At 55.6% G+C, this 21914-nt stretch overlaps 1 protein-coding gene across 1 annotated transcript in view; it reads right to left on the bottom strand.

Annotated features, from left to right (window-relative positions):
• HCN4 (hyperpolarization activated cyclic nucleotide gated potassium channel 4) overlaps positions 1-14092 on the bottom strand; it is a 41868-nt gene extending 27776 nt beyond the window's left edge. The window contains exon 1 of the mRNA XM_061158506.1: positions 13305-14092. Coding sequence (XP_061014489.1) covers positions 13305-14092 — 788 coding nt within the window. The remainder of the gene's footprint in view (positions 1-13304) is intronic.
• Between the last annotated feature and the right edge of the window lie 7822 nt (positions 14093-21914).

The following is a 21914-nucleotide window of genomic DNA, read 5'->3' as shown; positions in this document are numbered from 1 at the left end:
CTCCCAGGTAGCTGCTCCCTCGGCCGCCCGAGGCAGCCTCCCAAACAGTGCGATTCAGACAAGGGCATCCAGCTAGCGCTGGGCTTATGGTGGGTCATCCGGATTCCAGAGTATCTTTGGGAACTCACTTTTCTGTGAGGATGCGCTATTACCTGAAGAACATAATTTGGCTTTGTTTCTGTTTTTTGAAGACCCAGACAAAATGACCTTTTACCCCTGCCTCTTCCCTGGTCCCTCTCAGTCCTGGGCTGAGTTCCTAGTCCCTCAGCATACAATGAGGGCTGTTGCAGCCATTCCCCAAGGAGAAGGTGAGCTTTGTGAGGGCTGAAACTGCCAGAACCTTCCCTTCCCCTTCTGTGATCTTTTAATCACATAGCACAGTGCCTAAATTACCTGGGGAATCTTACCAAGATGCAGACTCGGGTGCACTGGGTGTGGGGTGAGGGCGGACACCTGTATGGCTCCCAGGTGATTATTGAGGCTACAGGTCCAGGGGCCACTCTTGGAGCAGCTAGGTTACAGCAGACAGTACAGCAGTTATGCACTCTAGTGTCTGGATACCTGGCGGTGTGGCCTTGGACAAATCACTCAACTTCTCTGAGTCTGTTTTCTTATGTACAAAATGAGACCTTTAATCCCACCTCACAGGATTCCAAGATAATTCAATGAGATAATATTAATAATGTACTACACAATGCAAGTAATCAGTACATGCTGGCTGTTAGCATCATCATTATTATTCTTATAACCACTCAGATGCAGGTCCTGGCCTCAGGACTAAGGGGATCCAGAGGTGTGTGGAAAGGGGGCATTTCAAAGTGAAAGACCCTCACTGTACTGAGACCGAAGTAATTTTTTCATAGTGCCATGACAGTCCTGTCTTGACCGTATAGGGACAAGAAAACTCCCCCACACAACATAGAGCAGGAACTGATGATGGAAGTGTGATGTCTACTCAAGAATGAGGAATAAGGTGGTTTTCCCCCTTCCCCAAGTCACCTTTGACTGTAAAACTGTAGCCCACTAAGTTCTTGGCATGGTACCCTCTCACCCACCTACTTGTAAGCCTCACAAGCATCCTATTCTAATAAGTCACTTCTTATCTATCACTTGCCTCTTGCTGAATTCATTCTTAGCTGAGACATAAAGGACTGGAGCTCCTCAAGGCCCCCCCAAAATGCCACCTAGTGGTTTCAGTCCCACTTCAAGAAGCCCTCAGTCTAGGAGAGAGCAGCATGGCTTGCTGGGCACAAAAACCCCAAAAAGGATGGGGCCTGAGAGTGCCCACTGGTCAGGAAGGCTGGCCTTGTGGTTGCAAGAAGGAGGTGTGTGCTATCCAGCAGAAGGAAGCTAGACAAGGGGCCAAGAGTCTTGGGTTCTACCCATCTCAGTCTCTTACTTGCTGTGTGCCCTTGAAGGAGTCCCTGCCTCCCTCGATCCCTGCCTCAGTGTCCCCATTGGTACAATGAAAGGATGGAGTCAGACACTCTCTAAAGACATGCTGATTCCATGGATCTCTGCAGTGCAGAGGCTAAAGAGGCTAGCCATGGGCAGCTGGCCAGAGGGAAGGCTTGCTGAGAGAAGAGTGCCCCATCTCAGAAAACCATGACACTCCCTCCCTCAACCCAATCCTGACCCAAAGAAAGGATGGGGGCATACTGAATGTCAGACTGAGGAGTCAGGACTCTTCTGGGGACATGGCGAGCCATGAACGTGCAGAGGAAAGAGTTCCTTGGGGAAAGGATTGTTATTGCACCTTCTCAACGGCACAGCCGAGCCCAGCCCTGGCCATGAGGAACATCAAGATATCAACTCGTTGCTTCTCTGAAGGCCTCAGCCCTGTACTGGAGACTCTAAATCTGTGCACTCATCAGAGACACAGTAGCATAAGAACGTGCACGCGCGTGTGCACCCACACACCAAACTATACAGCAGGGGTCACCTACTCTACCTGAACAGCCCTGAACTGCCAGGATGCTGTGTTCCTTAAGGCTAGTGGCCCAACCTCTCTGAGCTTCACTCAGACCATTTGGGGGAAATTGTAGAGGGGACCAGCAATGGAGAGCTTCTTCAGCTGGTTTACAAGAAACAAAAAAGGCTCAAGCACAGCTCTTCCCGCTTAGGAGAATGAAGTAAAAATAGAATATCGCTGTGGAGTCACACGTGAGCACAAGCTCAGGGGAAATCAGGTAGGAGAGCTCACCTGCTCCTGCAGGAAGGCACACCTCATCGAGGAGGAGACGGGATGCAATCAGAGCAGAACTTCCTGAGGCCAAGCAGGGGACGGACAGGGTGAACAAGGACAAGAGTGGGGATGGGGGAGGGCTGTGGCTAAACACTGACTCTCTCTACGGGCCCCTCTTCTTGTTAGGATGGCGCTCTCCTGGGAGTGCCTGGGCTCTGGGGACATGAGCTGGATGGGACTCTGCTTTCCCTCCAGGAAAACACAGTTTGACAAGGACACAGAGCATGGGCCATGTTCCCTGGGGTCCCAACAGGCCCAGAGTTTTATGATTCTTTTTGGTTCTGCCGTCAGGAAGGAAAGGGAATGACTCCCCGGGGAGGAGACCGTCATGAATGGCTTGGAGGTATCTCACTACCAGGCTACGGTGAACACACTGCAGTTGGAGACCTGCAGACGGTTAGTGCAGAAAGGGCACTCAGGGTGCCCAGCTCACTTGGGTGCTCCCCAAACTTCTACCTGCCCAGGCCTCATGCACAGAGACCCAGGCATCCATAATTGCAGAAAGCTCCCAGGTGCCTCTACAACCACCAATTTCAGATTGGGGGTCATGCTAAAACCCAACCCCTCTCCAGTTCCATTTTCAGATGAGGAGAGCAAGGCCAAAGTGGTAAGGGCGTGGCTCAGCCCATTCAGCTACATGGGGCACAGCCCAGTCTCACCTGGCCTCTTCCTCCAGCTGGCCCCCTTGGGTCTGTCCACAGAAGCCCTGGAGCAACACGGCAGGAGGATGACTCCCCAGAGCTTCTGGGACAGGATGGACATTGTTGCATTTCCTTCCCCTGCCAATTCCAAAGCCAATGGTCCTACTGCTCTGCCCTGCAGGATTCTTCCAGCCTTAGCTGTCCATGTGACCTGGTCTCCGTGGATCCCCCCATCTGAACTGAGACCATGTTGGGGGTTACAGGAGGGGACAGTGGCCCCAGCCCCAGAGAAGTGGTGACTGGGAGGAAGGGGTGGGTGGGGGCCTTTGCCTAGAGAAAAGCCAGATCTCCACCCCCACAGGGGCTGTGATCTAATGGCCCGGGGGTGGAGGGCAACAGACACAGCATAACCGAACAATGTGCTAGGGAGCCCCAGCCCTGATCCCCAGGATAGGGGCTGGTGGAGACGCCACAGAAAGAGGAACCCCACATACACTCCAGAAGCACGCCTGGATGAGCCTCTCAGAGTCTCAGGAAACAGGGCAGGAGATTCTCATCAGCTCTACTTGTCAGCAGTGCGGTCCCTGCCTTGCCGGCTCAATTTGCACTAATGGGGTCAGGATTACGGGTTCAATACCTATTTGGCCAATTAGCTCTGCTCCCTTCTCAGCCTCAGACTGAGCTATGACGCTGGACCCGAGAGAGGGAAGGACTTTGCTGAGGTCACCCGGCAGAACAGGATGAGGGTCAGGAAGGCAAACCCCGCGTGGGAGGGTGGACAGTTACAAGCCGGGGAAGCTTGGGATGAGAGGCCCAGGGTTCCGGGCTGGGCTGGCCCTGATGTTACATGAGGACAGGCCACAGCTGCAGAGTCCCCCCATCCTGGACCATGTTTCTTCAAAAAGCTGCCAGTGGCATTTAGGAGCTTTGTGGGCTTGAGGGGGAGAGTCTTTCCTGTCCATAGGGAAGGGGATATCGCTCAGTATCCTCTGACAAATTGTAGGTGGGAGAAGCCCATGGCTGGCTTTGGCGTCAAGTGGCCAGGGACTCAGGTTAATCATTGACAGGGGCTGCTCCAGCCTGTGATGGGGAACCGCAGGGTAATTACTTCTGGGCTCCAGGCCACACACTCAGTGACATTATTACAGTGGTAACATCTGCCTTCCGGGTCTAGGATGGCAGAAGAAGGCAGCCTTTTCAGAGGCTGTGCAGCTGGGGCTGAGGCCTGGGAGAGCTGGCCTGGGCTGCGAGGACCTAGGGTCAGAGGCCAGAGAGTGACACAGACAAACTCACCTGCAAATGCACACACACATACTCAGGCAGCATCAGGGGGCAAGACCCGGGCCCGTGGGGTCAGAGTCCTCAAGGGCCAAGCTTCAGGAGTGCAGGTCCAAAAGGGCAGGTTTGGAGTAATCTGCCCCCCTTATCTGACAATACCCAGTCAGGCGGCTCAAGCTTCCAGGCACTCGCCTCCAAGAAAGTGTGCATAATGGGTCTCTCTCTCTCCTTCAGATCCAGCTCAGTTCTGCTTCCTCCAGGAAGCCTTCCCTGACCATCAGTCCAAATTGGTCTATCTCTTGTCTGCCCTCCCGCAAACCCAACCAGGGGACCCTAAAAGGAGCTGAAATACTACCCTCCTATTTGCCAGATGGGTAGAGATCCCCATTCTCCATGATGGGTGAAAACAGTCTTGGACTGGAGCATCTGGTCTCCCAGTGGGCACAACCTCCCTTCACTCACCCCTTCCCAAGCCAAGAAGACAAGGTATTAGCCAGTCCTGTGTTATGTATTAATTTCTGAAAGCCTCGTTTGTGCAGACATAACACATCCACCCACATGGGTAAATGCTTAGACAGACACAAAATCATCATCAGCCAATTATCAGGCCCCCGCAGCTGCCGAGAGCAGACCTGGAGGTCCCACTGCTCGCTCGGCAATTTGTGGGAGCCCAGAGGTGGGGATGCAGTGGGAAGTAGGGAGTGCCTCTACCAAGCCAGCACATCTCTCTGCCCAGCCTGAGCACTACTCTGCAGGAGCCACTAGCTGGCTGCCTGGCTGGGAAGATAGACACAGTCCCAAACAATGAGAGACCAGAGCATGGCAGGAGTGGGCACAAGTGAGGTTTGGTGGCTCCGGCTTCGGCAGTGGTGGAATCTTTGAGTATTTATAATCCATACTTTACCTCCCCGAGAAGACCACAGGCAGCTGGCTCAGATGCTAAGAGGTGTAGGAGCTCTGGGAGCTTAAAAGAAGGGAGGGTTTGGGGGGTGGGGCAGAGGATGAAATGGGCAACCTGCCCACCCTGTCCCTAGCCCCCGTGTCTCAGGGAGGCACTGAGGTTGGCTCCAAGTCTCTGTTCAAGGACTCCAGTTCCTTACTTCAGACCAAGGCCTTATCTTGGTCCCAGGCTGAGCCCTGATCCTGGTCGCACACTGAGCCTTAAGCCACAGACTGACTCCACTTCTTCACAGACCCCATGACCATATATTTCTCTGGTAGAGAAAACACAGACACCACTGGCTACTTGTTCCCTTCCCCTTTGAACCCCAACACATCAGTGGCATCCAGATATAGTTCCAAAATCCCAAAGGTCTCCATGTCAGGCTGTGCAGGGGGAGCAGGTGGGCAAGTGTCCCAGTCCAGATCCCCAGGGGCAGCAGCCCCAGGGTGGGGGATTAGGACAGGCATCGCTCACCCTCGGATGCTACATTCTCAGGTATGGAAAGGCTTCCTTCTCATTGATGAGCTTAAATTAAGACGGATCCTGAACATACTCAACAGTCCAAAATTCAGGCATGGGGCTGGGGAGACAAAAAAGAGTTCCAGTGATGAGACCATTCAAAAGTCTTCCCTGGACCCTTCTCTGGCTGGGGGTGGGGTAGGCTGTGGAGCCCTAACACCTCTGAGCCAAAACCCTTCTTGAGTTATGGTTTCATCTCTGACTTAGACTTACTCTGTGACCTTGGGCCAGTCACTTTCCCTCTCTGGTCCTCTGCTCCCTACCTATAAAATACAGGCTTTAGGCCAGGAGCTTGCTAAGCCCTGTCCAGATCTGGTACTCTGAGGCCTGTTCAGTTTCCCATGCCAGCTGAGCTCCTCCACACAGACAATGTGTGTTCAGTATTATCTGCAATGTTTTCCTTCTTAGGAGAATGTTTTCTTGAACTACTTTTGTAATTTAGCTTTTAAAAGCTAACATACACACAAAGAAAAGAAGGAAGAGAGAGAATGGACAAGTACAAGTTTTGAGTCCTAGAGAACAGGTTCAAATTCTATGAAAAATTCTGGTGTTTCATAGCTGTGTGATTTCAAGCAAATCCTTTTTTTTCCCCCATCAGAGCCTCCGTTTCCATATCTGTGGACTGCAGACAATAGAACCTATTTTAAGGGCCACTATGAAGAATAAGTGAAACGTGAGAAATGAAGCTCCTAGCACAGTCTGGCATGTGGTAGTGGTTCATAAATGGTGGTTATTGGTCTGTGAGTCCACCTGGCTTCAGTCTGTATTGGTTTGAGTCTAGAGTTGTAAACTCAGAAGCCTACAGGGTCAGGCAGCTGAGCGTGCACAAGTGATACGGCTGGATGCAGGCCAGAGACCACAGGACAGGTGGGGACTGGGGGCAACTGGAGACTGAAAACCAGTTTAAGACCTCTGGTGAGCTCTAGTTCCCTGCCATGGGGTGGGAATGTGGGGCCGGAATTTCCAGTTTCCGATTTTTCAAGAGAAGCTGGGAAGCCAAATTTCTGTCTGACATCCTTCCGCTTTAAACATTGTCTCAGACTTGTTATGACACACTGCTGGCCAAACAGAACACATCTGGGTACTGTGTTTGGTCCACAGGACGCTGCTTAGCAACCTCTGGTGTAAGTCCTGCTGTCTCATTTTGAGCAGCCTCAGTGACAGGGAGCTCACTACCTCACTGGGCAGACTCTCACCCCAGCTCTGGGTAAGTGATGATGATAGAGAGTGTCTCTGAGTGGCCGCCTAGGCTCCGGGATCACAGACTTCCGGGGCCCTGGCAATGCTTTCTTGGTAAAGCCTGGCTGGCAGAGAATATCCTCTCTGAAGCCAAGGCAGTGCCCCTGGCCTCCCTGTGGCCCGCTCTGGCTGGGAAATGTGGATTCTTCAACATCCCCTGGGCCCAAGCAGGACCGCCTGGCCGGCCTCAGTAGCCCTTCTATTAATTAGCAGCTGGCAGCAGCAGCTTTGTGAGAGCCCTTGAGCCAAGAGGTATGTGTGCTGGAGCCGGCTGCCTCCTCAGTTACATGACAAGTCCCCCGGGGGACTGGGGCCAGACCTTCTGCTCTGGGTGAATTCCCCCACGGTGGCCAGTGTTGTGACAGGCACAAGGGCCACTCAGGCTGCGATGACACTTGTCAGCCCTGTCATATAGATGTAGATGGGTGCTTACCAGGCTGGGCAGGGGCAGTGAGAAATGACAGGCAAGTTCAGCCCAGTGGGGCCACTAGGCATGGTCTGGAGTGGGGGAAAGGGCATTAAGATTGAGACCCCCCACCACCACCATGAAGGTGCCAAGGCCACTGCTCTCACTGAATGTGTCTGTCCTCCTCCCAGCCAGCCACCATCAGCTACCCCTCACACCAGCTCGCCTGCCTCGCACCTCTGGACTGCCTCACTGACAACATCTGTTCCTTCCCAGAAATCTCATTAGAACACAGCAGTCACCATACTCCCTGCCCCTTCTCCAGCCGGCCGGCCCTCCGGCCCTTTGAAGGGGCATGAAGCTGTGAAAACAGTGGGACAGGATGGATTAATGAGAGCCCTCGGGCTGCCTGGCCTCCTCCCGCTCACCCCATCCCAACAGCCAGCATCCAGGGTTGGCAGTGTCCAGGCAGTGATGCAGGAAGGGAGGGAGGCTGTGGATCTCACATCCCCAAGCCTGTGCCAACCTCTGTGGCTCAGGGCCGCTCGACTCAGTTCACAGAACTCTCCCTGCTGTGTGTCCTGGAGGCCAAGAGGAGAAGAGAGTCTCTGGTCTCAAGGAACTCAGTCAGGGAGCCCAGGTTATGCGTGGAACATACGGTCTGAACCTCAGTACTCTCAGCATGCCTCTAGGCTGGGTACCAGCAGCCTCGGTTCACCTGCGCACTAATCAGGATGCAGAAGCTCAGACCCAACCCAGACCCAAGGAGTCAGAATCTGTGTTTTAACAGACCCTTGGTGAGTAGGATGACAGGACGCCGTGAGAAGCACTGCACTGTAACAGACCCAGAGCTCTATCCAAATGCCATGTGATGGGCAAGGAGGGGGAGATGGATGAGGGTGGCCACACTGGGCTGAGAGGGCATCCCAGAAGACCCCAGGGCCCTCAGTCTGGGAAAAGACTGGGAAAGCACATGGAAGGCAGAGAGCCCAGCACTGTGTGAGACAGCCCACTTGACTGTCCCAGAGCCTGGTGCTCACAGCAGCTAAGGGAACAAATGGGGCGGGGCTGGGCAGGAGAAAGGCCCCCAGCCTCATCTTGCAGCAGCTGGACAAGGAATTGAAGCCTTGCAATAGGGAGAACCCAGAGCTCAGACCCCACCACCCAGGCGGTGTGAGGGTCCTGGGCCCCCAGCCCCATTGGGTTGCTGTGCACCCGACATCCTGGGAGCACCTCGGCCCCGCGCTGGATGCTGGCCTCTGCGGCGCATCCTCCACCTGCCCGAGTCTTAGCAGGTTGAGCACGTCCTCGTCACTGGAGAATCCTGCTGCCCACTGGGCCAGCTGACAGTACCACCCAAGCAGCTCACCTTGGAATTCCCCTCTGCACCAACGCCCTTCCCCCTCCCCTAGCGCCACAGCAGCCTGCGGTGCCTTTCCTGGCTTTCCACACTGACAGCAGAAGCACGGTCCTGGACAAGACCCCCCAGGAAGGCTCCAGAATGCCCCAGGCCCAGCATCCTGCTTTTGCCTGCTTCCTCCTCACCACTGACCTGAGCAACCCTTCCCATGGTTGAAAGGGAGAGAGACAGACAGGGCACTGAGGAGGCAGACAAATCACTCGTCCCCCAGCAGGGCACCTTTCCTCCTAAAGCATCTCGTCTGCCCCGTTTTCATTTGCATCCTGCAGGCGGTGAGAAGCCCAAGCCTCAGGTTACAGAGGGCCCCGCCGCGAAGGCTCTGGGAGGCCAGCCCCTGCCCCTTCCAGGCCAAGACTCTCTTTGGGGCTGGCCCAGAGTGGGGTTCACAACCTAGACGGTTTTCAACTTAGGAGGGGTCCCCAGACCCCAGAAATTGAGAGTGTTCATATCAGGTGTGTCTGGATACGTGTGTCTTTCTGGATAGAGACTCTATCGTTTCCAGCAGGTTCTCAGTTCTCTGATACAGATCCAGAACCACTGGCCTGAACCAAGGACAGAGGCCCATCTGGTCTGCTCAGAACTACGGGAAGGAAGCAGTGAGGGCAGGGTGGCAGGGCTCACCATCGCTTTTCTGTTCTCTCACAGTTCACCTTACCTCCATCGGGTGACCATAGTTGGACAACTGGTGTCTGGCTTGGCCATAGGCAACAGGATTCCCATTTTTCTGGATGGGAAAACTGAGGCGCAGGGAAGGCTCATAAACCAAGCAGGCACCCCTAGCAGACAGGGCTGGGAAGTGACATGAGGTGGGCAGTGGCAGTGCCTGGGCCATGGAGCAGCACAGAACGTCAGTTTTAGGCCAACCCTGGGACCTACCAGCCATTGGTCCAGTTTATGTGATTTTGGACCCAGCTGTTTCTGCCCCCAAGTAAAGGATCCTCCAGGGCCTGCTGTTTCCTTTCTTTCTCCACAGCTTCAGAAAGCTTAGGCGAGAAGATGGAATGGGTAGGGGGATGAGAAGAGTTAAGTTCCTGCCTGTCTCCACTCTCAAGGCCAAGCTAGAGTTTGGGGCATAGGAGTAGCCCTAGAACTGACATCCCACATAGGGACTTCCCTCCAGCCCCCAAGGCCACACACGCAGCTCCAAGATATCTGCTCAGACACCTAGAGGTCATACACTCGGGACAACCCCCTGAGGCTGACACTTGAAAGCCTGACTAGTTTCTGGGAACAGAACCAGGAACATCTTCACTGGGGCGGGGGGTCTCCCCACTCCTTTTCTCTCCTGGGAAAACAAGATCACACAGATATTTTTCATTTGTTCCAGGTTCCCACCACCAAGCTCAGCTTCCAAGATATGGCTCATGTGGAAGGAAGGACCCACCCAGGACCCAAGGGCCCAACCAGCCTTGGGCAGGAGCCTGGGGAACAATGTCCTGAGGGGCTGCATGTTCTGGTCTCTTCCCTTGCTGCTGCTGCTGCTGCTGCTAAGTTGCTTCAGTCGTGTTCAACTCTGTGCGACCCCATAGATGGCAGCCCACCAGGCTCCCCCGTCCCTGGGATTCTCCAGGCAAGAACACTGGAGTGGGTTGCCATTTCCTTCTCCAATGCATGAAAGTGAAAAGTGAAAGTGAAGTTGTTCAGTTGTGTCCAACTCTTAGCGACCCCATGGACTGCAGCCCACCAGGCTCCTCTGTCCATGGGATTTTCCAGGCAAAAGTACTAGAGTGGGGTGCCACTGCCTTCTCCGGGTCTCTTCCCTTACCAAACCCTAAATATGGCTTCAAAAGGCAAATGCGGGGTAGAAGGGGAGAAGAGGTGAGGCAAGCTTGTAGAGACCGGAGGAGTCACGGGGGTAGCCAGGGCCTGGTGTGTGTGCATGTAGTGGGTTGCATGGAGAAGCAGAGGCAACCAAGAAAAGCCTACTATTTACAGGGCTCAAGTTATATGGGCTCTTCAGAGCATAGCCAAGTCTAGCCCCTGGAAAAGGCACCCAACTTTTCTCCCCCAGGAAGAGGAGATGCCAGAAGCAGTCTGTGACGGCAAGCCCTGAACTCCAAACCACAAACTCAATCTATCATGGTTTGCTGGAGATTCTTTATTAAACCAATTCTGTTGGATCGGTGCTTCCTGCCCGTCAAAATGATGAATAAATACTCAACTGGCCCGAACAATGCTTGCAGAAGCTCTTGTGAAGCCTGAGCTGGACACTGGGGATTGGCTCCACATAGAGGCCCAAGGCCAGTGACTGAAACTCGAGGGACTGAGGCTTAGGGTGCTGGGTTGGCTGGGGCGGGTGGGGAAGGGTGGTGAGGCTGGGTTGAGTTGGTGGGTGTTCTCAGCCTGGAAGACTTGGCCATAGTCCTTGCCTCTTTGACCTTGTGAAGATGAGACCAGCTGCTTTGGCCTAGAGGCATGATCACAACCCTTCCACATACAAGAGAGATAGTTCTTCTTGGATTTCTTCTATTGCACTGCACCTAGCATCAGGCTGCATACAGAAGGTATATGCTTGCTGCTACCAATTCCTGGTGCTTGTTGCACAAACCCAGATTCAAAGCCCAGTCTGACCCTTTTCTGGTTGCCCATCTATCAATCCCATTGCAGCCACACATCCCTATCCCTACCACCCTCTTCTCCGCCATGTCCCAGGTGGCCTGTGGTTAGTAGGAGATTCTGCAGAAAGGGGACTGCAGATAGACATGCCAAGATAGGCAGAGTTCGATCAGAAAGGCAGGAGGGGTTGCATAGATGCAGTCAGCCCGGCCCCAGCCCTTCAGCATCCCGGGTAAGGGGCAACTGGGAGGGGAAAAGCCAGTTCCCAGAAGGTGCTCCATTAATGCCTGTTGACAGCAGAAGCTAGACATACCTGGGGTTGGTCCCTAGTAGTCTCCCATCACAGGCAATGAGGTTGGTGGTGGGAACTCTGAACAGAGGCTTTCAGACAACAAAGCCAGCAGGGAGCCAAGAGAGGGAAGGGAGGTCGATATTGACATGGCCTACCTGCCAGCACCACCAGGGAGTTCAGAGACAGGAGGAGCCCAGGACATCCCCCTGGGGGGTGGGGGGTGGGATACAGGAGAAAACAGCGCCTTCCCACGCCACCCCTAGCTCAGGCTGGGATCCTCGGGTCCCAGTACTGACCTGAGGGGAGGCCACACTTTAGGAAACTGGCACAAGGAACCAGCCACAGTTCCTCATGGGAGGGTCTCCCATCAGCTCACACATTAGCTCATTGAGGATTGTAGCTGTTTGTTTAGTCTGTCCTCTGGCTGCCCGTGCCCTCTGGGAACAGGAATCTTGGATATTAGGGTTAGGTAGAGCGATCCCTCAAAATAGGAAAAGGTAGGGGCCCTCCGTTCACCACCTATTTTAAGCCGTTGAGTGTTGCCTGACTGGTCATTCCGAGCACAAGAAATCTCTCTCATTGGATGGAAAACGGCTTTGCTCTCATTACAAACCTAGCTTCCCTGGAGTTTGCAAAGAGGGCTCTGCATTGGCAAAATGTTCGTTTATATTGGCAGGCGAGCAGGGAAGGCAGGGAAGAGAGCTAAATAGGGGGCAGGGCCCAGAGAGAGAGAGAAGATGAATTAAACCCAGCTCAAAAGGGTGAACATTTTCCAGATCCTCACTTCAATGCTGTGTATCAGGAAAGCCCAGGGAGGCCCCAAGATCTTGATGAGGGTAGGGGCATCCCTGATTCCAACTTCAGAGACAATCATCAATTTCTCTTTTTGCACAGTACCCCCACAGGCCGGGAGTGGTATCTGCTCCTCAGTGGCATCTACTCTGGTGATGAGGAGGGGGCGGGGTTCCTCTCCCTGACTGGTAGTCACACCGTTTGGGGAACCAGAGCTGACCCATGAAAGACCTAGCAGATGCTGGAGCTTGGACCACTGGGGTGAGAATGGGGCACAGGGCAACTGCTCATCAGTCAGGACACCAGGCATCTTCACTGACCACGACAAGCAAGGTCATGCTGCCCTGCTCATCTGGATGCCAGCTGCCCAGGGTGCCTGCTCCTGGCCCACTACTTGGCATGAGGGGCTGGGCCCAGGGCTAAGGTGGGTGTAGAAGGCTTTTACCCTGGACCTGAGGCCCCAGTGACCTCAGTCTCCCTGGAGCTCCTCCCCAGTTGCAGCTTCCCAGGACACCAGAAGGCAGATAATAATGCCTGGGGTCAGCGCCCAAGGAGCTGGCCCAGATGCCAAAAGGTCGGTCTCTCTTCCAGGCCCTGCTCTGCAGGCTAAAAGACCTGGAGCAGTCTTGAGGATGTCCACCCTGACTCTGCAGCCCAGAAGAGGGAGGCAGGATGTGGGGCTTAAGGTGGCAGAGCCTCATCGTGGCTGCCGGCAGGGCTAGGCCAGGCTTTGAACACCTTTTCAGCTTGCCTCTAATGTGGCCGAGAGGATGAGGTTGGGAGGCTGGAGCACAGAGGAAAGTTCTCAGCGCGGTGCAAGAGGAGGTCTGGGGGTGTCTCGGAGCATCGAGGCGCCCCAAGCTCCCAGCGCGAGGAAGGAAAGTTAACTCCGGCTGAGAGGCAGGGCCGAGAGACAGGAAGCATGCCTGCGACCGCTCAGAGAACCCACAGGATCGTCGCCAGGCCCCCTTACCTGAAGTCGCTGTAGGGGTGGATAATCCAAAACCCGGCCGACTTAACCCTCTCCTGCTCGCGTTCTACCGCCTTCTGGCTGCCGAACATTCTCAGGGAGAATTTGTTGACCCCGGGCTGGAGCATGGCCCCGAACTGGCGCTGCATGAAGCCGGCCTGGCCCAGGCGCACCTCGGCCTCAGGGAGGATCTGGTCTCCAGCGGCCGCGCCTCCCTCTACTTTGATCGCGGTGTCCACCGAGGGCTGCTCGCAGGAGGCGGGGACCGGCTGCGGCGGCTGCTGGGGCGGCGGCGGCGGCGAGGCTGCAGGTTGCGCCGAGGCGCCGGAGCGCTCGGGTTCTGCCGCCAGGCCCGGGGGCGTCCTGTCCTCACCGGGGGACGCGTCACCCTCGGCGATGAGCCGCCGCTCCTCCACGGAGTCATGCAGGTGCCCGTGACTGCTGCCGCCCCCCGCTCCCGCGCCGCCGCCGCCCCGGCTGCCGAGCGATGCCAGGCTCCCGCGGAAGCGCCTGCAGTCGCCGTTTGTGCTGGACTTGCCCGCGCCGCGGGCTGACCCCTCGCCGTCTGCCGCCCCGTGGGCCGCGCCCCGGGGCTCCGTGCCGCCCGCGGCAGCCGAGGGTGAAGGCGAAGGCAGCGGCCGCAGCCGGATGCTCCTGCGGCTGGGGTCCTGGCGGCCCCCAGCCCCCTCCTCCTCGGCGTCCTCTTCCTCGTCCATGATCCACGCCTTGGCCCCCACCTGCTGCGGAAGGCTGTAGAGTCGCTTGCGCATGGACGGCGGCAGCTTGTCCATGGCTCCAGGGGCTGGGGCGCGAACCGGGCCAGGGGCAGGGGCGCGGGTGCGGCGCCGCGGACCGGCTCCAGCTCCTCCCGCCGGTCAGTCCGCCCGCAGGGACGCGTCCTTCGCCGCCGGCGCCAGCCGCCTCAGGCGCCCATGCTAGGCAGGCTGTGAGCGGCGGGGAGGCTCCCAGTCCGGCTTCGGGTCCCGGGGCTCTCCGCGCTGCGCCTCCTCCCGGGTCCGGCTGGGCGCGGGGACCCCGCTCTCCCGCCCTCCCTCACTCCCGCGGTCAGGGGCGCGGCGCGCGGCCGGGCTCCAGGCGCCCCGCCCCCGCGGGGAACAATGGGAGCGGGTTGAAGCGGCGCTGCAGCCGCGGCGCTCGGAAAACCGCTCCGGAGCGCAGAGCGCACGGCCAGCACTCCTCTGGGGCGTGTGTCCCGCGGGCAGGTGGGCTGTCTGTCTGTTCCGCCGCCTGGGCTTTGTGGCCAGCAGCTCGCGAGCTCGCCTCGCTTCCTCTGGCCGAGACCGGCCAGCACGTCCCGGGGCTCCCGCTGCAGCCGAGCGGAGCCCAGCGGCCCGCCGGGCTTACATCAGCGGCCGCCTCCCCCGGAGCGCCCTCCGGCAGCCCTCGGCTCCCGCGCCCCGGAATATTCATGAAGCCGCCGCAGCTCGCGGGTTGCCATAGGAGCGGCTCCCGCAGCCCGGCCTGCCTACCTGGGCTTCTTAAAGGGGCAGTGGCGCGCGGGCCAGGGGCCGGGAGGGGGGCGGAGGCGGGCCCGGCGTGGGGCGCAGGGTGGACCCGTGCCGGACCTTAGGGGCCGAGGTGAGAGACGACCTTATTCCTCAACCCTCGAGTGTCTTTCCTTGGCCAAAGGCTGGGAGCGCGCCCAAGCCCAGGGCGCGGGCTTGGATTGCTAATTCCCCACCCCAAGATAGGGGGGTGGGGCGGGGTTTCCCGGTCTCTCCTTCTCCGAGCTCCGGGCTCGCTTCTCCCCCGCGGTTATGCTTTTCAGCTGGGTCTCCGACCCTCCTCCGGGGAGGCGGGCCGTCTGTTGGCGGAGTCCCGGGCCTTCCCGCAGCGCGCCTGGAGAGGGGGTTTCCGGGAAATGCACTGCGTCGGGGCTGCTCCTGGGGTTTTCCTGTGACACGGGCGGGGGCGAATCCCCCGCTGGTCTTTCCCTTGCGGAGCCTCGCGGCGACCCGGCCAGGAGGGCGTGGGGGAAACTCCAGGAGGCACAGGGCGCGCGGGTGCGACCCAAGCCCTTCGAGGTAAGACTTCGAGGAAATGCGCCTGCAGCAGTCACGGATGCGGGGTCGGATCACGCACTCCGGGGTGCTTCCGATGCGGGTTTCCGAGACTAGCTTGCTGCAGCGGGGAGCCAGCAAGCGGGCTCTCCTGGGCGACCTGGCATTCCGGGACTGGCTGTGGACCTCCTTCTCCCTGGGTTCTCCTGCAAATTGTGGCACCCCAACGCTAGGGGAGTTCCTGCTCCACCCCGGACCCTACCCCTGAGCAGAACTACACAGCCCCCACTCCCTCTGGGTCCGCTCCCCACCCCCACCCCCAGGCCCGCCGGCGATCCAGCTGTGCAGCCTCCGGGTTTATGGACAAATCCCACCAGCTCTGCCAGAGATACAGCGGTACTCCTCTCCAGCCCTCTAAGAGAGCCTGACAGCCTGACCCCCATCCTCACAAGCCGGGCTGGCTAGACACCCCCCCTCCCCGGGGCGGGGGGTGGTTGCCGAGATGGCCCAGGGGTTACTTAGACCCTGTCAGGGCCAACATGCCAGATTAGCTCAGAGATGAGATGGGAAGGGGTTGGCTGGCGAAGGCTGGAGGTCGTGTTAATGCTGAAGTGGATTCTCAGCACTGACAGGGAGGAGGCGAAAAGGTCCCCCAGCCCTGCCACCTCTCTAAAGAACAACATCAAGTTTTTCTTGAAAGAATTTTTTATTCTCATTCTTAGCTCACTTGTGACCACCTCTCGCACCCCATTCAGAGCAGAAATTTTCTGCAATCTGGCAGAAGCTTTTCTGCTCTCTACCCAGGACTACAGGACCTCCCAGGGGGAGAGGGAATGACTAGGGTGATGACATCACTGCTTGCTGGCATTTCTACTTTTGAGCGGTTCTGAGCTGACAGTTCTCTGCACAGATGCTGGGAGGCCTAATCCCTGAATGTCCTTGGGTCTCCTTGAGGAGGAGTGTTTTTATCCAGTGGTGAGCCCTGCCTGCCCTGGTGCGCCATTTAACTCACTTCTTTGGGTTTCTGTGTCAGCCGGGAGTTAGGCTGCCCTACCCCAGCTTCAGGAAGTCAACCCAAACCAGCTCCCCAGTGACCCATGGCAGGGACATCTCCTCATCTAGGAACCCCTTTCCTGACCACCCAAATCTTGGCCATGTCCCCGCTTTTGGGTCCCATGTCCCAGGAGCTCCCATCAGCCTGACTATTGATTACACAGTACAGTCCATGTCCCCTTCAGGGGTGAGCTCCCTAGGGGGAGGACAGGTCAGACTCATCTCAGGGAACTCAGCACCAATTCGGAGTTGGGCTGGGCGGGGGGGGGGGGGGGGGGGGGGGGGGCGGGCAGAGAGCAGATCCATAATGTCAACTCAACACATGAGTGAGGGACCCTGGAAATTAGTTAATGTCACTGAAGGGGCTCTGTGTAGTAGATGGTGGATTCAATCAGGGTTCTGCTTCCTGGCACCCTGGTGTCACAGGCTGGCCAGGAGTCAGGGTCCCTTAATTCCTCCCCATCTAGCACCTCCCCTCCCCTCAATTTAATTAATACCACCCATTCAGGGCCATCTAGGACCACCCTTGTGTTAAGAAATGACTGTTTATTAAAGCAGGTTCATGGAAACCCCTTGTGAAGCCTAGTCTTCTCCCTGTGAAAACTGTAATAGAGGATAGCTGTGGCATGCCAGCAATCTGAGGGAATTAGGAGGGGGAGACCCAGGTCTTGCCCTTGATGGGCTCCATGTTGTGGAGAATCTACATTCATGTTCCAGAAAGAGGAGAAAACTCAAGACAGAAAAGAAGTGTGTGCTAAATCATGTCTTGACCAGTGAGATTTGAGGAGGGGTACTTCACTGAGGTTTGGGGGTAGCTAGGGAGCACTTCCTGGAGGAGGTGTCGGATTTGGTGAAAGACCATGTATCCAGCACTTTACAGCTTACACTTCATTTATTAAACCACATGAAATTTTTGTGGGCCAAATATGGTCAAAACTTTCCAGTTTCACCAAGCTCAGCCTAACATTCATACTCCCATTTGCAATCCAGAAAACTAAAGCACAGAGACTTAAGGGACTTGCTAAACATCCCACAGCAAGAATATGATGGAACTGGAGCCACACCTAGGGCTCTACGGGTCAGCCTCTTCTCTGCTGAGCAGTTGACTCACACAAATGCGGGTGGGGGCAGGCCCAGGTACAAGAGGGAGAGGCAGATCTGAGTCTAGTGTGGCTAAAGCAGAGAGCAAGCAAAGAATGGAGCCCCCACATCTGTAGTCTCCCCACTGCTTCACTCAGGTCTCACACACTCTCCCTTCCAGCACTGCCTGGAAAGCCTGACATCTGCTCTGCACTGATCTGGTAACATAATACACAGGATCTGGGGACCCCAGCAAGGGGAAGGCCCTACCTCTGGACTGAGATAGGGAGGAGATCTCTGACTCTCCGCTGCAGTGGAGGACTGAATACCTCTGGGAGACAGATGTGTACCCTGCCAGGCTGCAGGGGGCCTGGGTATGCTCGGAATGCAAACCCAGAAAAAATCTGGGTCCAAGAGAGCATGGGCTGGGGAGAATAGACTTCCTTCCCTAGAAGGAATGCTGAATATCAGAAGACCTGCTGGGGATAGGGTGGGGATGTAGCTGATTATATACATACCAACCGATCAGTGCCACAATAGTGGCAACCTGCATGGGCAGAGAGGAATGGAAAATTCTGGAAGTTTATTTGCTCACGGTCTGCTCTAGCTTAAAGGGGCAACTCTGGGATAGGGCAGTGGCTCCCACACTGTGTAATGCCAAGGTTTTGGCCAGTTCTGCTTGAAATTTAACCAGAAAAAGAAAGGACAATGGAGGATTTTTAGGGTAAGGTTGCCAACGTCCTTTCTTAAAAAGCTGTCTTTATCCTACCATTATATCCTTGTTGCATCTTCTGTGTTAAAATGCCCCTTTATGAAATCATAGTGCTGGGAGAGGGTATTTTTCATGTCCTTGGCTAAATAAAAAGTTGGCATAGGATTTTGTGTTTGTTCCCCAGAATCATTTTTGAAATGTTATTTGTGGATTCCAAAAGCCTGGAAGCCCCTGCTATAAACAATAGAGCGTGAGACTGGAAAACAGAAGCTGTAGAATGAAACACTGTCTTTTACTGCCCATGTATTCCTCAGTCTTCCTTGTGTATAAGATGGGTTTAATGATATATATTTCCTGGGACTTCCCTGGTGGTTCAGTGGTTAAGACTCTGCACTTCCACGGCAAGGGGCACAGGTTCAGTCCCTGGTCAGGGAATTAAGATCCTGCATGCTGAGTGGCATGGCCAAAAAGGGGGGGGGGGGGGGAAATGATGTGACTCTCCTAAATTATTTTGAAGATTACATGAGAAAACAAATGCAGTGGGCATGGCTTCTCATGTGTGGTCTGTTCTTAATAAACACTGAGTGGTAGAATGTTGAATGAAACCTGTGTTAGCCAACAGAGGGGGAGACACTTGGCCTTTGGAATTCAATTTAGGTCATATATTCATCTTAAAAATTGCTATTGCAATGAAAGGGATGTCTTGCTATACAGATTGCTTTTTTCTGAATTCTCCATCCTTGATATGGCCTGGCTAGGTGTCCAGAAGGCAGGCTTTCTTCTCTCTGGGGTAGGCGCTTGTTTAAGTGGGATCAGAGGGAACTGACTCAGAGGTCACACCCTTGAGCCTGTGCTCGAGACCGTGCCCCCAATACATGTACAATTGCATCTTTCTGTTTATCATAGATTCCATTCTCCCCATGCACCTTCTGCTCTCCTCTGAGGCAGGTCTGCACTGTGGGCTGGATCAGAGATGTATCAACTTCCTACCGAGAGTCCTGATCTGGGGACTAGGCCCCCAAGAACCCATTATATTCCTTCAGGTTTCCTATCTTCAGGCTTCCTGGTGAAGAAATGGGAAGGAGGGGTGGGACACACAGGGAGCTGGCCAATTGGTTGTACATGTAGGGAGAGAAGAAGTCACCCACCCCCAGTCTTGACCAAGCCCTTGGCTGTCCACCCCTGAGCATGGCCACAACATGGCTGGAGGCCAAGAAGGCAGACAGATTCCCTAGCTTGGGCAGTTCCTATCTGGTTGAAGCAGAGAAAGGCTATCCCACCCAGAGGTTTGTAATCAAGGATCAGAGTAAGTAGTTCAGAAGCGCAGAGCAATGGTGCTCCTGAGCATGTATGGTCCAGGTAGGCTTCCTGGAGGAGGTGGAAAGTAAACCAAATTTTCTAGTAGGGTTTTCTACTGGTGTATGTTTCTTAGGGGGAACTAGTAAGTGGAGCAGCCTGGTAGGGGTGAGGCCTCTCTCAGCGGGGTAAACAAGGCAGGGTCAGAGTAAAGATCCAGTTTAAGGGATCACTAACCTGTTGTCCTAAGCTTGTCTTAGGAGAAAGTCTGCTGTCCCCATAGAAAAAGGGTATTGAGTCCTTCTAATCCCCTCTTCCCAACAACCTCCCCCAGGAGCCCACATGCCTACCCTTTCCCAGTGATATTAAGGCACTAGTGAAAGATAGCCCCCTGCCAAGTTCAACTTCCTGTTGGCCTTGCCAACTGCTTTCTTCTCAGCTCTGCCTGGTTTCTTTAGGATCTAGGAGTGTGAACTCTTCTACTGTCCTCTTCTCCACGCTTGCCTCTATGCAGGACCCCACCTGGGAGTGCCCGGTGCCCAGCTGAGCCCAGAGGTCTTTCATCTGCAGGCCAGCCCCAGTCCCTTATCCTGCACTCCCAGCTGTTCCCCCAGTACTCTGCCAGAGCCCTGGCCGGGACACCAGGCCCCTCTCCTCCCAGGGAGGCAGAAGAAAGATGTGCTGACAGCTCGGCCAGGCCTGGACTGTGTCTCTGTGTCCTGCTGGGGCTCCAGGGCGTCTGGGCCACCTGGACTCAGAGCCAGGACAGAGAGTGAGGCACTTGGGGTGGGAGGAGGCCCCCGAGGTGCCGGCTGAGTCGAGCTGCCAAGAAGTAAGTACCAGAGACTCCTCTGCCCTATGTCTGGAATTCACAATCTATCAGGGCTGAAGTGAGTTTAGACAGGGGCCCTGGGGGTGGTTTCAGCAGCCTGGGCTGGAGGTGTCAGGGAGGGAAGGAAGAGACAGGATGGCCTGGGAGAGGGGGAAGAGTATGGGCAAATGGGGCAAGATGGAAGGGGTAGTGAGGAGAGCTGGGAAGGTGGAGCTCACCCGGGAACATGAGGTGGCCCAGGGAGTGGGCTCATAGCCCCCCACAAGCACTGGACTCCCCACTCCTAAGCTCTGCTCATGCGGTCCTCCCTGACATGCCCTCTGCCCACCCCCCCAATGCCTCTGTATGTTCTTCTTCTCCCAATTTCACATCACTCCTTTCATTTGTTTGGTCACCCACCGGTTTATTTATCTAGCCCAATGTAGAGAACCTCCTATATGATGCTAGAAGGTCCAGTCCCTGAGCTCTAGGCATCTCAGCTGTGGAAGGAATAAGACAGATACAGAAATTCCCATCTGGAAGCCAGGGACGAGGGTCATGTGATGTGGACAAGTGGCTGGAGAGCAGAGGAAGGAGGGGGAAGGGCATAAAGGAGGGGAACAGGGCAGACGGTCATGTTTGAATTGGTCTCTGAAGAAGGCATGTGTGGTTTGGAAGAGTGAAGGCAGAGTGGCGGGTGTACCAGGCACCAGGGACCCAGTGTACTGGGCTGGGTCTGGGAGACCTCAGCCCTGGTGTTGGGGAGCAGTGAGCAGCCACGGTGGGTTCATTCTGGAGGCAAATGGAAGCGACTGGAACCAATTCAAGACAAACCAGGACTTTGGGCGTGACCTCCAAGTTGTGCCCTGGGAGCCCAGCTGTGTGCTCAGCTCTGCCGTGAGGGAATGAGAAAAAAATGACAGTCTTTGCTCTTGAAAGCTCATAGTGGGATTGCAGAGACTGAAGGAAAACCACAAAACCATTTAGTCATCCTCCCAGAGACAGAGACATGGACCCCCTCCCCCATCCCAGCCCCTGGGTGCGGGGAATGTGCCACAGCCAGGGCCAGGAGGCTGGTGGGGAGATCTGCTCTCCAGCTCCCTGCGAAGCACATCTTTTGTATGAGCCCCATGGCCCAACCTCCCTCCCACAAGCCCCGCACATCAGGATAACCTGCTATTACATGAGCCTTCTGCTGGATGCCTTCCAGGGAGAGACAGTTCCGCTGTGTAATGAAAGCGGTGCCCCACAGACTACCCTGCAGGGTCTAGAGCGGAGTCAGAGTCAAGGAGAGGGTGATAGAGACTGTGACAGAGACTGATGGGGGCTATTGTAGACACTGTGAGAAGACTGTGACAGAGACTATGACAGCGGCAGTGACTGGGGTTGTGACAGAGGCTGTGACAGAGACTGATGGGGGCTGTGACAGAGACTATGACACAAGGTGTAATAGAGACTGTGACAGGGGCTGTGACAGAGGCTATGACATAAAGTGTGATAGAGACTGACAGAGGTATGACACGAGATGTAATAGGGACTATGACAGAGGCTGTGACAGAAACTGACGGGGGCTGTGACAGAGACTATGACAGAGGCTGTGACAGAGACTGTGACAGAGACTCTGACACAAGGTGTAAGAG

The sequence above is a fragment of the Dama dama genome, chromosome 12 (assembly GCF_033118175.1).
Source record: "Dama dama isolate Ldn47 chromosome 12, ASM3311817v1, whole genome shotgun sequence".
Classification (NCBI taxonomy): domain Eukaryota; kingdom Metazoa; phylum Chordata; class Mammalia; order Artiodactyla; family Cervidae; genus Dama; species Dama dama.
The sequence above is the reverse complement of the archived record's forward strand: the minus strand, read 5'-3'. Positions and strand labels throughout refer to the sequence as shown.